Source organism: Orbicella faveolata, unplaced genomic scaffold, assembly GCF_042242905.1.
Source record: "Orbicella faveolata isolate gen_17 unplaced genomic scaffold, um_ofav_v1 contig_25, whole genome shotgun sequence".
NCBI lineage: Eukaryota > Metazoa > Cnidaria > Anthozoa > Scleractinia > Merulinidae > Orbicella > Orbicella faveolata.
Genome location: NW_028301553.1, coordinates 3,271,563 through 3,289,314, shown reverse-complemented (window position 1 = coordinate 3,289,314; position 17,752 = coordinate 3,271,563). Strand labels below are relative to the sequence as shown.

Genomic DNA, 17,752 nt, shown 5'->3' with positions numbered 1-17,752 from the left:
CAAATTTTATATACAAATCACTTTTTTATCTTGAAAATGGTCTCAGAGACAACAAAACATTTTTATGGCTAGCTAAACTACTTATTAGGAAAATAAAAATGTTCAAGGAAAAAATGAACAGCAAGAAACAACAACAAATTAACTTTTTTTTTTTTCAGAAGAGCTACTACTTGTATATTTTTTTAACTTACATGTAGATCAACATAATTTGTTTTCACAATTTACCTCAAAAGAAAACACCACAGAAAGGAGAATTATAGTTGTGGCATCTGAGCTACATTTTTAAATGGAAACATTTCCCATAAAAAATTTCCAAATTATATTCTTACCATTACAACATACCAAATGTATTTTGCACAGAAGTTTACTTAATTAATAAAATTGATGTAGTGAAATTTTCTATTTAATTTTTGTACACCTGATCTTACAGCGAGTGTAACCTTTTGTTTAACTGGTTCACTTTGTTGTTAAGGAATAATTAAATAAATCACACTTGTACACTGGTCCACTGATACTCTTACATGTTTGTTAAACATGGGCAAGCAGGTTGCATCATCTAAATCATAGCATTGTATGCCTGTGTGGAGTGTATATGCCAGGAGGTAACCACCTAAGAAAAGACAAACACAAATTATGTCATTGTTTCGATGACTCACCGTAAGTGGGTATTTGCTTACTATTTAATAGGCTTGCTGGATCATGCAGATGAAGCACCATTGGCAAATATCAAAATGGAACTCCAAAGGTGGCCAGAAAAGCCTAAAATATCAGGAAAGGTCTGAAATGAAGTCTGTTGCCATGGGAACAAAACTGTTAAGCATATTACGTAGCACATCTGCAAATTGCATCGTAATAGCACTGCCCCCACTGGAGCCCATGGTTCAGTAGTTTACATGGACGATAAATTAACAATAACTTTCCTGGGGGACTGGATGATCTAAATGGTATGTGGGAGACTGCCAGAATATTTACAAGAATGTATGACTATCTCTACAGGTATTCATTAATAAATAAATAAATAAATAAATAAATAGACACTAACACTACTAACATGGCTGAGTTTGGAAAGTATATAATATATTTTTAGTTTATGACATTTTGAAAAATTCCCCTCTCCCATCTAACATGCTGATTGTCTTTAATTTGGTACTTGAAATTGATAACAAGGATGCTACACCTTGGCAACTCGTTGGCCAGGATATGTTGCACAGTCTTCACATCAGATAATGGGTCTGTACATATTATTTATGTATTTATTAAACAGAGATCTCCCCATCCCATCCCTATGGAAATTCCAAATTTGATTAATACATTTCTTTAAAAAGTTTGGCTTTTGAGACCCTCCCCATCCTTGGAATTTCCAATAATCTCCTTGGGGTGGGTATGGACATTTCTAGAACCACACAATAAAACAAATACACAAACTTTAAGACAAAATGTTAAAGTATAAGTTAGTGTGACATATATACATTGATTGACTTATGAAGACATGATTGATCATTGCAACTATACACAACCTAAGCAAACTAAGGTGAAATTATAGCCTGAAAAAAAAATTAGGTGTGAACTGGATTCCAACCCATGAACTTTGTGATACCGGTGCGATGACTTAATTAATTAAAGTTCTATGCTACAACATACCAAACTGCTAATTTATTGTGAAGTGACACACCTAAAGGAGAGTTGCCAAGATATCAACTTTTTTGTGAATCCTAAAAGATCAATATGAGTCTTCTAAATTTAAGATTATTATACCTAACAAAAGACATACAGTAGGACACTGCACTGTGTGCTCTCTCTACACACTCTTCCAGGCAGGATAGTAATACATATAAATGAATTTTTTTTTTGAATATACTGTTACTGCATGGTCATACAAGAAGTACTCGTTGCTGCTGAGTAGTCTTAAAATATGTGAACTAAGTGTGACAAAATATAATGTATATTAAATCTGCACCAGTTCAGTACAATTTAATTCTAAATTTTAATCAGCCGCAAAAAAAATTATTGTTAGCACCTGATATTACATGTACTTTGTGAAGGCTTCTGGAGGGGTTATACTTTTATAAAGTACCTGGCAGCAAGCACTATTTTGATTTACTAAAGCAAGACTGTAGTAACTGCTAAGAAAATGTGTTTGGTACATCCCAGAAAAATTGGGTGCGGGTCAGTGCGGCCCTCTTCACAAAAGTAAAACCCTTAACCTATTTATGACCATAATCTGCGATTTTCCCTACCCCATTTATGATTGTTGTGACTACTACAGTTGCCCTAAACATAAGTTTTGAAGGACTTTTGTTTATGGTGTTATCGATAATGATGAAAATTGAGGTAGCTTATTCTAAAAAAACATACCAAATTAAAGACTAGAGGGCAAAAGCCTTACTCTAGAGTATTTATGACTAAAATGGCTGAATAACCATACCCTTTGGGGCTGCACATAGCTATATATAGCACATAGAGGAGAGTCCCCCCCCCCCCCCCCCCCCCTCCTGCTAGAGCACTGGAATCAAAATATTGCCTTGTTGACATACAGTAATAAAGATAAAATCTCAAAATAATCAATAGTTACATGTATGCATGGGACTTCACCATCAAAATGATGCCTGTTGCTTACTGTAAATTGCATAAATTACTCCTACAGTGTGCCAGAATTCTGTTAATCTGGTCACCAACAGGCCACAAAAATCTGGCTGTATAATTAATAAACAAGAAAAAGACAGACTGAGCTTTTGTTTGAGCCAGAATAGAGTGGCCATAATAACGAGGTGGCTGTGTTAACAGGGGTGGCTGTAAGGTGAGGTACATTCCACAGTAATGATAAAGATGACACTCAAACACCAGTACCCAAAAAGATTTTGGGCAGTATATTTTGCATAATCAGTTGGAGGAGGAAGAGGGAAAATGGACATAAAACAGGCAGAGCTACCTTTCACTTATTTCTTTGCAAAATTCAACCAACCATTTACACGAGGATCACGAACCAGACTTGGGGGTGAGACAATTCAGGTGGGCAAGTTGACTCACCTTGGCAGGTAAAGTAACCAACAACTTTTCTTTGAGTATACATAAACACTTTGGCTTGCCTAACTGGAACAACTCTCAGCATGGTGATTGTCACGTAATACCTAGATTTAAGATTTAAAGCAGCAATTTGTATCAAAGAAGAGAAAATTAACTCAGCAAAACCCACTGTGATCAAATGACTGAGGGAAACTTAAACAAAGAGGGATAGTTGCACATTTGATTATTCAGTAAGAGTTACGAATAATCATGCAGGGTCAACTTTTACTCGGCCTACAGGGGCTACATTTTCACATACAAACACTTGATAAAGTTGGCTCAGGGGGAGGGTTATCTCGGGTACCCGAGACCATATAAATGGGACCTGTGTTGCCTCAAAGAACACCCCCACGATTTTCAAAGGGGAAGGTCCTTAAACAGGACCTTAACTTAGGGCAGCTTCAATGGCAGATTCCCCCTGATGGCCTGGATTTGAATAATTGATTTAATTACTTTTAAAGAGGACTAGAACTTAAAAATCTTGCTCGAATTTCGATCCAGCGAGACATAAGCTTCCATGCCGTGAATCAAGTTTTTACTGGGCGTTTTAAAAGCACTCACCAGAGAAAGAGACTGATGACCCCAAAGTACCAATATATATGTACTGTATCTTACTGAAAAGAACAATCTTCAATGAGAGATGTGGGAATGTGGGATACTGACCTTCAGCATGCCATCCAGCTTGTCTCTTCTACCAATACACGTGAGCCAAGAGCAACAAAAGCTCTGGTGACAGCGACTTTCGGAGCTAAACGGCTTCTGTTAATTATGTTCCCGTAGTACACAATGCAAACTATCGCCAGCAATACTTCATCCAGGTTGTTGGCAACATTATAGGCTATTGCACTTATTGTTATCACTAAATCACGAACAACAAGAACCAAAAGTCGGAACAACACCAGTTTTTCAAATGTGTAAAATTCGCCCGACGGTGACCAAAGGCTCTCCGTTATTTTGCTTCAAAACAATAATAAACGTTTCTCTTTTCCCGAAATTTTTGCTTAAAAAGTCGAAGTAATGTGTCTGCAACATCTTTCCATCCTCAATATAAAATGAAACGAAACTGATGGTTTACAAATAGAGGGAAATCGTGAGTAATCGAAACGCCATTTTCTCGCTTTGTGAAACGAGCCGCGAAGCGCAGTTTAAACCGGATGTGACGTCATTTTTTGTTGGATGATGCCTATACGAAATTTTCAGGAGTCTTCTGCGCCCAGGGTATGAATATTTTTTGGAGTTTGTAGATATGAGATTCAGTTGCAAAAATTGAGATTGTAGGTAGTTTTGTTGTAACTATTTAAAGCAGATGGTTTTCTAAAGTGTTTTGTGTTATGTAAAGTTGTGTCATATAATAGAGCAGTTTTCACTTGAGTGTCACATTATTCATATTTGGCTAACCCTAACCCTTAGTGACTGGTTTGAAGAACTTGCCCCATCCCTTCACCAGTCGGAAGTTAAACCAAAACAGGTTGCTTGGTGCCAGTTGCACATGTTTGCTTCAAAGAATTTTTGGTTGGTTCACAGGATTGTTCGGGTGCTCTGTGACTGGTCAGACATGATAACATTGGTTTTGATTTTTCGACACTCAATTGGAAAGTGCTTTAAACTGTAATAGAATCTCTGCTGTGACAGTATGCATAATCAAATAAGCGGTTGTTGTAAAAATATGTTGGGAAATATTATTCAAAAGCTAACAAGTAAGTCACGCTATATTTAGAGGGCTGTCACAGCCATGGTACACTTATAACTTGCATTGCATTCCTAAATAGTCACAGACTACATATACACACACTAAATTGTATAATTAAGTTAATTAGTGATTTATTAGGTGATTGAGTTCATTACCGTAGTTACTAGGTAATTATAGGTCAGTTATGTAACTGGAAAAAATGTGTAAGTTGAAATTAATTAGAATATGCACAATGTAACATAGAGAACATGATAATTGTGAATACTGTAAAATGTCGATTATAAGTCTCATCACTTGCATGCCCTCTAGTTACTGCACCATCGCTCTGCTAGTAGAAGAATATTCCGGTTAAGCCTCTCCTTGAATTTGAGCCCTACTTAGGTAACTTTCCTATACTTTCTTGCAAACATCCTCACAGAACAATTTACTTCAGCTAGAAACATGCATGATTGCAGATAAAGAATTTTAATCACAGTGGTTTTCCTACAATATAGGCCTCATCACAGTCTTAAAATATTTTCTTTGTCAGCATATTTCCAAAACGTGTTTTTGCCTTTTATAAGCTCCTGCCTTCACCAGATATAAGCTCCCCAGTAGTAGTTATAAGCCTATGCAGCACCCCCATACATAGTTTAAAGTTGTATAAGTTCAGGGCTTATAACTGGCATTTTATTGTAATACATTTAAAATACTGCATGATATATTTATATACACTAGAATCTTTAACATCTAATGTTAATTATTACATGTTTGCGTAACTGTAACTGAATTATATTTTAAAAAAATGCGAGTTCAAATTTATAGTGTGAATACTAGCCACGGTTAATGGGTTACAAAACATGGAATTGTACCGAGGTGCAGTAGATAGGAAAATAAGAGTGATAAGGTAATTCATTTATAATAAATGGCGGGGTCTGAAATAAATAGACTAAAGCAATTTTTCACAATAAATTTCTGGTAAATTTCGTACTAATTTTGTAATCAAGCGCAATAAATTTTGTGTGGAAAGAAATGAAAATAAATTTTTAGCTAAATATGGTAATGTTCACATAATGGTTAGCAGGGATATTTTAAATACCTTCTTGTAGCACCAGTGTTTACATTTAGAAGTAGGTAAAAATGATAAAGTAGTATTTCATAATAAATTTACATGCGAAAAAAAAAACTCTCATTTGTGGGCTGAATTTAATTAATTAGTGAACATAGCCCAATGACTGTCAGATATCATGAATGCCGTTCTCTGATTGGCTACGCTACTCACTATCTATTCTGGTGTAGATAGTAACTTAGCAATCTGTGCTTGTTAACAAACTGGCGGCTGCATTGCGTTTTCAAAGTGTCTATGTGTCTGTGGAGGCTACTACAGTCGAACCTCCTGTCAGTGACCACCCAAAATGTCAAGCGTAGGTGGTCGCGTACGGGAGGTCTTGCTTAAGAAAAATTAGACCATATTGGGTCAAATTTTGCCTCATTAGCATATGGTAACTGCAGAGACTTGCCCATGTTTTAACTGTTTCATTCATGCGAAAAGTCAATTTCGAGAAAAAAATCAGCCTGTACTTCCCATTGAGGAATTTCCGTCTCTTGTACTACCCAGGAATGTAATATGGTTACAACACCTCATTATCCAATTTAGCTCTGAAAGTGGTCGCTTACAAGAGGTTCTAAATATAGTCAATAAGAAAACTTAGACCATTAGATTTGACTTGGAAACTTGGTATTTTGGAACCCTGGTCGCGCTGAGGAGAGGTGGTCGCTTAAGAGAGATGGTGGTCGCAACTGGAAGCTACTGGAGGTTCGACTGTAGTAGATTTATTTTAAAACAAAAAGGGAAAAACACTCGACAACGTCTCGTGTTTTCCCCTACACTTCTTTCGTGCTCTACCGCTTCCTGCGTACTTTACAACAGAACAGAGCACAGTCAAGACTTCTTTATTTGTTAATTATAACATTATCCGCAGTCTGCCGAGGTGAAACTCATTCACTTAAGTCACTTCTATCAGTCTTTCTCAATAAGTCTTGATAGCGTTTGTTCACGTTTTTTGCAATCAAGATCTTCATTCCAAAACGTCTTGAACATATCAGAAACTTTGGGTTTAAGGTATTCATCGTGTAGCGCATCGCAAACATCACAAACTAGAAAACTGTCGATGCTCTTTGAAGCAAATTTCTGTTTCCAAGAAAAGTATTCGTTGTATGCAGTGTCATTCTTATCAAGGTACAGTAGGTATTCTGCCAAAGCTTTCACGGATGGAAAGTCTTGCACACTAATAAACGAGCCTGGTGGAACCACGTCAGCACTGTAATAATCTTTGGCAAGTACAACAGGCACTGAATTCCTACTTAGCGCTGTCCAGAATTTCTCGGTGATATAATCAGTACAAACTCCATTTTCAAACGCCAGAGTAAATTTGTAAGGTTTGAAAACACCATCACAGTTTCTTGATCTCGGACACTGGTTGTCTTGTCCATAGATACGTGAACATCCACCATAAATATCAACACTGATGTAGTTCAGAAGCTTTTTGACATACTTCTCTCGAATAGTGCCGCAGTGTGAAACAGCCCACATCACAAATTTGCTCTTGCTTGCTGCGTAATCAATTAATGTCGGTGGATTTTCAGCCGATGACAATCGAACGTAACTTCCATAGGGCATAGGAAAATCTGAGTCCGTTTTGAAAGTCATCGTCCAGTTAAAAAAGCCATCCGGTATAACAATATTGTCTAGAGGATAAGACTGAGGACTTTCACTGGAAAGAAAGGCCGTTCGTTGACTCGGACACCGATAGTTGTGAATTTGTTGAAGTTCTTTGGGACTGACGAATCGTTGCATATCTGGAGCGTGAAAAATAATCAGATCACTCTTTCCTATATCGTTAACATTGTAGGTAATTTTACATTTCTTCTCTGGGCAGTTGGCGTGAGACAGATCGAAAACATCTGGCCACGGTTTTCTTCCAAACCATGGAGTGTAAAACAGAATGATCCTTGTTCCGTTGCTATCAAAATGACATCTGTTTGCCATCCGTTTAGTTTCGGTAGCGTTTCGAGCAATCCAAGGCTGTAAATGTGGAAAATTTTCTTCAGATTGGAACATTTTGATGGAGTACAGTAGTAAGAGAAGAATTAAGCCAACCAAAATTGCGAGTATTCTCCAATTCATGATACTTGTCATATCTGATATATTAGCTCGCGGCACAGGCGACTACACACCGACTAGAGGATGTAGTTGTGATAAGTCCGGCTTCTCCGCGTGGTATTCAATGTATTAAAGCTTTAAGCTTGAGTTGATGTACGACGAGTTGATATCGTGAGCATAGTACATGTATACCAGCTTATTTTGCAGCCTCACATGTATGATGATACCTGAAAAAGCGACAAACCATTTTGATCCACCTCACCTGAAGAAAACACAGCTCGTGATGGGCTCTGATGCCTCTGAACAATCGCTATGACTTCAGTTTGTATGCCGTTGTAAAGTGTTCTCTAAAATTTAACCGTTGAATGTGTTGTGAGAATCAAAAAAAGTCCGCGACTGTGCAGGCTTTGTTTCCTTGCTTGAGTCCCTGGATGTACTGAGAATACGAAATCGATTTCTGTTTTGGTTTCGCCTGAAACCTGAACATTAAAATGCAAAGCACGCTATACATGTGACTCAAGTCCAGCGGCAGGGAGCAGTGCAGTAGAATGGAACGTAGACACGAATATAGGCTTGCTTAAAGGTCTTATTTTAATCGCCATGTGCTTGGCCCAGGGCAGGGGCGGGGGAGAACACTCTGCGACGCCTGGCACTTTTTTTGTGTCTGGATCATCCAACAAAAAGTGACGTCACATCCGGTAAACAAGCGAGTTGAGCGAGAAAGTGAAATTTGAGTACGACATAATCGTTCTCCCTGTAAGTGAAACAGCAATATTTCGCAATCGGCCGGATATTTCTAACGTTTTATTTTGCCATGGTAAACAAAGTTTTATCTTCTTCCTCGCCATATCGTTTGTTTGAGGAACGGAACAATTATTTATTCAAAAAGACGCTGTTTTGAAGGTGTGTGTTTTCATGAAATGTCGTCCTTTCTTCGTCGCTGAATTCCACAGGAGTCATCGTTTGCGTGGAAATAATGAATTCTAGGTAAGTTGCACTCAATTCAAATATCCTATTCTCTTAGGTAGGCATTACACTGAGAGAAAAGCGCAATGTCAGTTTTCTACCCCTGGGAGAACCTATTTAACAGAAGCCCATTTTTTCAAATTTACTATTGACAAACACTTGAGGGTAATGGAGAGCTGTTAATCGTATCACATTGTAAGACCCACACACATAACGGGGCGGAATTAACTTTCTTGCCGATCGACACTAACTCAAATTCTTGTTTTTGCTTGTCACTCAAAGTGGCATTATAAATTCTATTACGATTTGTTAAGAACCTTAAACGAGATATCTTAAATTTTCCCTTGGTAATCCCTTAATAATGGTAAACGCTTCTTTTAACATGAACATAAGCAGCCCGTGAACCCCTTAAATATAAACAAGAGGATATTTTTATGGGCGATTCAGTAATCTGGGCATCTCGCGTTTTTTTTTTTTGTTGTTGTTTTTTTTTCAGTTATAATGTAATTTATTTTTCTGTTTCAAGTGTTAAATGTCAGCGACACTATAAAGTTTCAATCCCCCCCTCTCCCCAATCCTATGAGGTCAAGCAAGCACCTTTAATTTCTTCGATTCCTTTCATTTGCCTTGTTTACAGACCAAGTTCCCTATCTTTTAATCCCTAGCTATCATATGTATTTGCAACTTATTTTGAAAGGTTACTTAGACATTTTGCCCTATTTTCAGTCTGCTTTCTCTATATAATAGACATTTCAGTGCCAGGGAATGAGAGAACACTAGCAATTCTGACAACTCTCTCTTATAGAGTTCAATTATTTTAATTCGTCACTCTTCAATGTGCAATCTCAAGCCCCGACACCCAGCCATAAAAGGAAGTCTGGGAACAGGCAATAGCAACAATGACACTGCCAGGCTGGAGAATTTTACAAGCCAATGAAGTCGTCTGACAATGATGAGTGACCATGGTGCGGTGGAACTGAACAACCAGAATTTGAGTGACATTGTTAGTGTTAGTGTTGTAAACGTGATTGCTAGCTAGTAGTGTCTGTGAACTTGGACCAGACCAGAAAGAAAAGGGTCCATACTAGAAGTTGACTGAGAACAACAAGTTTGTACTCACAAACTGAAGAAGCTGCCTGATCAGACTAGTCTTAAAGCCAGCTTCATCACTACTTATTAAGAGTTCCTGGCTCAGGACTCCCTGTAATGCCATATATGGGGAGGCTCTGCTCAAAAGTTTTCAGGCTCCAGGTATAACTATTAAAGGGTAAGGAATTTCTGACAAGTTGAATTCGGGTCTATGAAAGGGTAGGGAAATCTGTCTTTTAGGTATTTCCCTTTTTCCTGTTCTAAAATGTTGTTGATAATCTCTCATTTACTTTACTGTGCCAGAATGAGGGGATTATGTTATATTGTTCAAAGACATTTTAGAACTTCTTTCTAAGCTGGGTTTAGAAAAGGGATGCAGTATTCTTAAATAGGCTTGTAAAGGGGTACCCTTTTGCAATGAATTGCCTACAAAAGAGGCACTTCTTCTGTCAAAATGTTACTAATGTATGTGAATGGGTAAGGGTTGGACCTAAAGATGGAGCTTCCCTATTTAAAACCATGTAGAATACCCCCTCCCTCTCCCTCCTTGTGTAACAAGGATGTTGAATTTGTTTTGTGGAAAAAGGCAATTGAAAAACAAAACAGTGCCTAGGGCTTGAGTGATTATCAATGTAAGTTCCCATTTGTATTTTGATTTAAAATGGGCATAACTATATCCCCAACAGTATAAAAAAATGACCATACTTTGCAGGTTCATAGGGAGACTCAAACTAATAATGAAAACATAACTTTTATTTTTGCCCCTTCCTTTGTACCTTGTGATATTTTTAGGGAAATTCTCAAAACGTCCCTGCCCAAAGAAAATAAAAAATATAAATAAAAATCATTTTTTTATCTTGAAAATGATCTCTGAGATAAAAATGTCCTTTTTATGGCTAGTTAGTATCTTACAATGTGTTGTGAAGAAACTGCTGATAGGAAAATAAAAATGTTCGACAAAAAAAATGAATAGAAAAAAAAACCAGCAAACTTTTTCAGAGGAGTTCCTATATTCATCAACTTACATGTAGGGTAGTAGAATTTGTTTTTACACTTTCACACTGAAGAAAACACCACAGAAATGAGAATTATTGTTATTGTGTCTAAGCTGCATATTTTTTAAATGGCAACATTTCCCATAAAATTTCTATATTATATTCTTGCCAGTACGACAGCATACCAAATATGTTTTGGAGAGAGGAGTACTTATAAAATTAATACAAACTGGAGTAGTTTAATTTTCCATTTAATTTTTGTAAACCTCTTACAGAATGCAACTTTTGGCTAGGTTGCACTTCACTGTCAAGAAAGAAATCACACCAAGGTGGCTTTGTATCTTTATTATGATTTCCATTATCAGTAAAAAAAAATCACACTTGGACAGGTCTGTTGTGGGTATTTGTTCATTTACCACCTATAAAAAAACAAGATACAATGTATAATGTTTACCTGTGCTGTAAATTTTTCAAATCAGTTAGTTTTCACTTTCAGAGTGGTTTTTAAAAAGGGTCACAAGCACACCACCCACCCCTCAGTTCCTATTCCTACCCTACAACAGTACAGCCAGGATCCCATATCAACCCCCCAACATAACTTACCATAATACTCCTATACTACAATACAATCTTTTTTGTATTTTGTGCAGACAGACCTTGATTCAAACATCAGATCTCTGACTTTTTGGCCCACTTCATCTCTACTAGGCCATGAAAGCAACCATTGCAAATGTCCTTATATTTATTGGTCTAATTTATTGTTGCTCTCAGATTCCCCCTTCCCCTTTGATGAAATTAAATTGGTTTAAAAAAATAAACTGGTTTAAACAAATTAAAGCAGAGGTAGAAATTGAGCCATAAAATTACTATAATTTTAGTATGAGGATATTGAAATATAACTATACTATTAATATCCATATGTTCTATTGTAAAGACAGTGTAACTACTCAAACTGACCTTCATTGTCAGAGACAAAAACCTAAAAACATCTAAACACAGGTCAGTGAGGATATTGCCAGTTCTGCTTTTGCCAACAACCACTCTGCCTCAAAAATATAGAAGATAATGACAAAATCAATAACAAAACCAACCTCTGTCAATTCAATAACCACACCAAATTCCCCTCCAAATTCCTTTTGACACCTTATAGTAAAATTTTGCCAACAGCATAAATTCAACTCAATGCTTTAAAGTGCTTCTATCATTAAATTTTTACCCCTAGAGTCAGAATTTTCAGGTGTATCACATAGAATTCCACAAAAGATTTAAAATGCAGTTTACCTTTTGCAAATATGTGCATCAGTTACAAAGATATTTCAGTTTGAAAAATATAAGTATGTAAATGAGTTGACTGATGTTCTCATACACTCAACCCAATATTACATCATGTTGGTAGGCTTATAGTTAGAACTACAGGAAACACACCTATGGCTATAAAAATTATATACAGCCTGTATTTTCCCATGGCAACTCACTCTTTTCCAGTCCCCTCTAACCTGATTTCACTAAATCAGTGATTTTCAGCTTGAAAAATGTTAAACAAGGCTACAACTTCAACCTTGCATATTAACATGCTTCCTGGATTGTGCTGATGAGGCACCATTGGCAAATATCAAAATGGAAAGCCAAAGGTGGCCAGAAAAGCCTATATCAGGGAAGGTTGAAACCCAGTATGTTGCCATGGTAACAAAACTGTTATGCTCATATTATGGAGGACAACTGCAAATTTCATCATAATAGCACTTTATGCACTGTCCCTAGGAGCCCATGGTCCCTTGTATCTGGACAACAGTTCAAAACTTGTCTGGGGTGGATGATCTAAATGGTAGGTGGAAGAGTCCCAGAATATTGAGGAGAGTTGCTAGAATGATTGTATAACTATCTCTTTGCAGGTACTCATTAGACACTAACACTACTAACATGACTGAGTTTGGACAATATATATTTTGTTTTTTGGATATGTGTATAAAGGAGAAGGTCACTCCAAAAAACATATTACATTTTATGTAGACGCTAATGAAAACCTTGCACTTAGGTTAGCAACTCACAGAAGTTTCAGCGTCTAAAGTGCAGGTTTTCCTTATGAAGTTCGCCTCTAAAGAAGCACCCAGGCCAAGTTTTCATGACATCATTCCATCTGAGAGATTTTGTCCTAATGGCTCCCCACAAGCTTTTGACTACCACTCTGGGTTATGGCTGCTCTTGAGACATATTATTTTGAGCTAAACATGCTCTAAACTCCGAAATAATAGCATAGAAGATAATGAAGAGGATAATTGATTGGAAAAAAATAGATTTTGCTGACCTTGTGACAGATGCCAAGTCAGTTGCAGGTTCTTCTCCTTCCCGCCAATTTTGAGTTGGATAGAATGAAGTCACATGAACACAGCCTGGCTGCCAAGACAGTCGCAAAATGGTGGCCTCTGAAGTCGCTTCTTAATTTCAAGATAAAGTTCTTAAGGATAGCAGGCACTTCAGAGGCTGAACCTTTGATTAGTGGAAAAGCTGAATATTCACTTGCTATAAGTGAAGACAAAAAAAGTAAGCTCTTTGGAGTGACCTTCTCCTTTAAACTGAAAACATGTGAGCTAAATGCAACAAAATGTATATTAAAACTGAGCCAGTTCAGTATGATTTATAACAAAATTTAAATCAGCCACAAAAAAATTGTTAGCAACTGGTATTACTTTGTGAAGGCTTCTGGAAGGGTTATACTTTTAAATAATAAACCACCTGGCAGCAAGTACTATTTTGGTTTACCAAAGGAAGACTCTTGTTACTGCTTATGGAAACTGTGTTTCATACAGTAGGTGTCAAAATATTATGGCTTTGATGACATGATGATGGAGATATCAGCCTTGTTAATTTCAGGGATAGGGGATAACCAATCTCCAAATAATTATGGGACTTAACTATGAAAGTGATGCCTGATCTCCTAAAATGTACGATCCAGAATTTTGTTTTGTGGGTAATAGCTCAAATTCGTTTTCGCCTCTATGAGGTACAAATATTCTAAAAACAACCAACACTGACAATTATAAATTACAGTGGAACTCTGTTAATCTGGTTGCCAATGGGCCACAAAAATCTGACCACATTAACAGTGTGGTTAAAGGGGTTCTTTACATGTAAATAAGAAAATGACCGACTGACTGAGCTTTCGTTCAAGCCAGAATAAAGTGGCCGTAATAACAAGGTGGCTATGTGAATGGGGTGGCCATATGGCAGGGTTCAACTGTAGTGATGAACATATCAGATGATCCTCTCAGACACCTACCCACAAAGATTTTGGAAAGTGTAGTTTGCATAATCAGTTGGACAACACACAACTTGGGCCCAGAGCTGACTAGAGATATTCCATTTTATATTCACACCCCCTCCCCCCAGCCACACTCACTAAATAAGTCAATATTTACCAACTAACAGAAAAGATAAAAGTGCAGAAATAACTCTTTCATAGCCCTGTCTAAAGCTCATGTCAACAGAGGAAGAGGGAGTGTGGAAATAAAATAGAATGTCCTTAGGACCCATTTATATAAGGACCCATTTATATAAGGGCCCATTTATATGGTCTTGGGTACCCAAGACAACCCTTCTCCTGAGTTCCCCTGGCCAAGCTGACTTTTCACTTATTTCTTTGAAAATTCAACCAACTGTTTACATTTAGGATCACGAACCTGTCTCGCCCCCGAGACTACAGGGGTGGGTGAGTTGTCTAGCCTTGGCTCATGTCCTGACAGGCAGGACAACTTTTCTTCATATACACACTTTGGCTTGGCTAACCGAGACAATGCCTAGATTTAGAATTTAAAGCAGAAATATCAATTTACAAAGAAGAAAAAATTAACTCAGCAAAACCCACTGTGATTGAATGACTGAGGGAAACTCAAACAAATATTAAGAGGGATATTGCACATTTGATTATACAATAAGGGTTATGAATAGTCATGCAGAGTCAAATTCAGCTGAATGCATCAGGAAATTAATGGCAAACAATCACTTTAAGATCACACCAAGCTAGAATTCTCAGCCCACCCACAATGGAGCAATCACAACTGACCTTTGTGAATTATTTGATGCATGTGTATGAGACAGTCATTTTTCATTCTTTCTTTACAAGAGGGAAGGCAGATGCCATTTAAACATTGATCAAATAATGAACAAGGGTTCCATTGCTACAGAGCTACTTTGTATCCCCACCAGATTAACAGAAGATGAGGTGTTGTAAACAGATCTTTGGAAGAACTAAAAAAGCTGTGAAAACAATCAACAGTGGCCTGAGTTCCCACAGCATCTCTTGTTGAGTCAACTTGATATATAGAACATAACTTAAAAATCTCAAAATGGTTGAATTTACTAATTATGACTACAAGTATGAGAATTGTAGATAAATTTGTATGATTGCACCTAAGTATGAAGTTTGAAAAAGAAACAATGGTAAATCATGGTTCGAGGAAAATTTAATTACAATTCTACTTAACAATATTATTGGATTGCTAGCTTAAGATTCCCATCAGGTCATAATACAGTTGATACAGCCTCAAACTATCACCTCAAAGAATTCTTGACCTTATAGTCCAATTGTTGAATAGAAACACAGAAGATGTCCTCTATTTTATTATTAATAGGTAATAATTTACAGCTTAAAGCTAATTACAGGATGAAATTTGAATTCTGTCCAGCATTTATTTATGAACCACTCATGGAGTGCGGCCAGCTTCCCAAAACCCTTACCCTATTTATGACCAAAATCTGTGATTCTCCCTACCCTATTTATGACCAGACCAAATATTTGATAACCTATTTACCACTATTGTAGCTGACACAGTCGGCCTAAACATAATATTTTAAGGCCTTTTGTTTATGGTCTTATCAACAATGATGAAAAAGTAGCTTCTTCTAAATTCAAGACTAGAGTACAAAACCCATACCCTATTTAAGGCCAAAATGGCCAAAACTGATACCCTATTTATGATCAAAACGGCTGAAAAACCATACCTTTTGGGGCCACACATACCCCTATACCGCATATAAGCGAGTAACTCCCACCCTAGGTCACAGTAGAAGTGGGTACCTGTCAAAAGCAGGGGTAAAGTTAAGGGCTAAGGATATACCATACCATCGAGAGCTAACCCTAAACAGGCCAACCCTACTCTTTTGGAACTGCCCAAAAAAGTTGATCCCCAGGCCAACATTGCAGTTCAGACAATACAGAGGACTGGATAAAATTTGAATTCTGTCCAGCATTTATTAATGAACAACTTCACAGTGCCCGGGGGTGGCGGGGGTACTCCCAGAAAAATTTGGTGGGGGGCACTGCTTCACCCCTTTGTTGATCTCTTCGGGGAAGTCTGTAATCCCCAAAGCTCGCCTCTAACTCTCAACATTGCTTATTTCTTACAGAGAAAAACCGTATTCAACAAGAGATACGGAAATAGGATACTAACCTTCAGTATACGATTCAGCATGTCTTTTCCACCACACGCACGTGGATACAGAACTTCAACTGTGTTCACTTTCAGAAAAAACGGCTTCTGTTAAATATGTTCCCGTTGTACACAATGCAAACTATGACCAGCAATACTTCATCCAGGTTGTTGTTAACATTATAGGCTATTGCAGTTAGTGTTATCACCGAATCACGAACAATAAGAACCAAAAGTCGGAACAACACCAGTTTTGAATATGTGTAAAATCCGCCATTCGATGACAGAAGGCTCTCCGTTATTTTCATTCAAAACAATACTAAACTGTTCTCTTTTGCCAACAGTTTTGCTTCAAAAGTCGAAGAAATGTGCCTTCACGATATTTCTATCCTCAGTATGGAAGGACACGGACCTGACGGTTTACAAAGAGAAGAAAATCTTCCCCAATCGAAACGCCATTTTTTCCACTCTGCGACGCCTGGCACTTTTTTTGTGTCTGGATCATCCAACAAAAAGTGACGTCACATCCGGTAAAAAAGCGGGCTGAGCGGCAAAATAAAATTTGACTGCGACATAATCGTTCTCCCTGTAAGTAAAACAGCAATATTTCGCAATCGGCGGGATATTTCTAACGTTTTATTTGGCCATGAAAAACAAAATTTTGTCTTCTTCCTCGCCATATCGTTTGTTTGAGGAACAGAACAATTATTTCTTCAAAAAGACGCTGTTTTGAAGGCGTGTGTTTTTACGAAATGCCGTCGTTTCTTCGTAGCTGAATTCCACAGGAGTCATCGTTTACGTGGAAATAATGAATTCTAGGTAAGTTGCACTCAATTCAAATATCCTATTCTCTTAGGTAGGCATTACACTGAGAGAAAAGCGCAATGTCAGTTTTCTACCCGTGGGAGAACCTATTTAACAGAAGCCCAATTTTCGAAATTTACCATTGACAAACACTTGAGAGTAAGGAAGAGCTGTTAATCGTATCACACTGTAAAGACCCACACACATAACGGGGCGGAACTTTCTTGCCAATCGACACTAACTCAGATTCGTGTTCTGGCTTGTGACTCAAACTGGCATCATAAATTCAGTTACGATTTGTTAAGAATCTTAAACGAGATATCTTAACTTTTCCCTTGGTAATCCCTTAATAATGGTAAACGCTTCCTTTAACATGTACATAAGCAGGCCGTGAACCCCTTAAATATAAACGAGAGGATATTTTTATGGGCGATTCAGTAATCGGGGCATGTCGTGTTTTTTTTTTTTTTCTTTTTTTTCCAGTTGTAATTTATTTTTCTGTTTCAACAGTGTTAAATGTCAGTGACACTATAAAGTTTCAATACACTCCCCCCCCCCCGATCCTGTGAGGTCAAGC

At 37.4% G+C, this 17,752-nt stretch overlaps 1 protein-coding gene and 2 long non-coding RNA genes across 3 annotated transcripts; 1 reads left to right on the top strand and 2 right to left on the bottom strand.

The window, feature by feature from the left end:
• Window positions 1–59: 59 nt before the first annotated feature.
• On the bottom strand, window positions 60–4,629 carry LOC149108596 (uncharacterized). Its single transcript, XR_016208533.1, has 3 exons — window positions 3,727–4,629; window positions 3,028–3,128; window positions 60–610 (listed from the first exon to the last, which is right to left on the bottom strand). It is a non-coding gene; the product is annotated as an uncharacterized LOC149108596 (long non-coding RNA).
• Window positions 4,630–4,867: 238 nt separating this feature from the next.
• Window positions 4,868–8,513, bottom strand: LOC149108595 (core alpha-(1,3)-fucosyltransferase-like). Its single transcript, XM_089293937.1, has one exon. The coding sequence runs from the start codon at window positions 7,929–7,931 to the stop codon at window positions 6,753–6,755; it is 1,179 nt and encodes a 392-aa protein (XP_089150063.1). The 5' UTR covers window positions 7,932–8,513; the 3' UTR covers window positions 4,868–6,752.
• Window positions 8,514–8,747: 234 nt separating this feature from the next.
• LOC149108594 (uncharacterized) lies at window positions 8,748–10,916 on the top strand. Its single transcript, XR_016208534.1, has 2 exons — window positions 8,748–8,882; window positions 9,667–10,916. It is a non-coding gene; the product is annotated as an uncharacterized LOC149108594 (long non-coding RNA).
• Window positions 10,917–17,752: the final 6,836 nt, after the last annotated feature.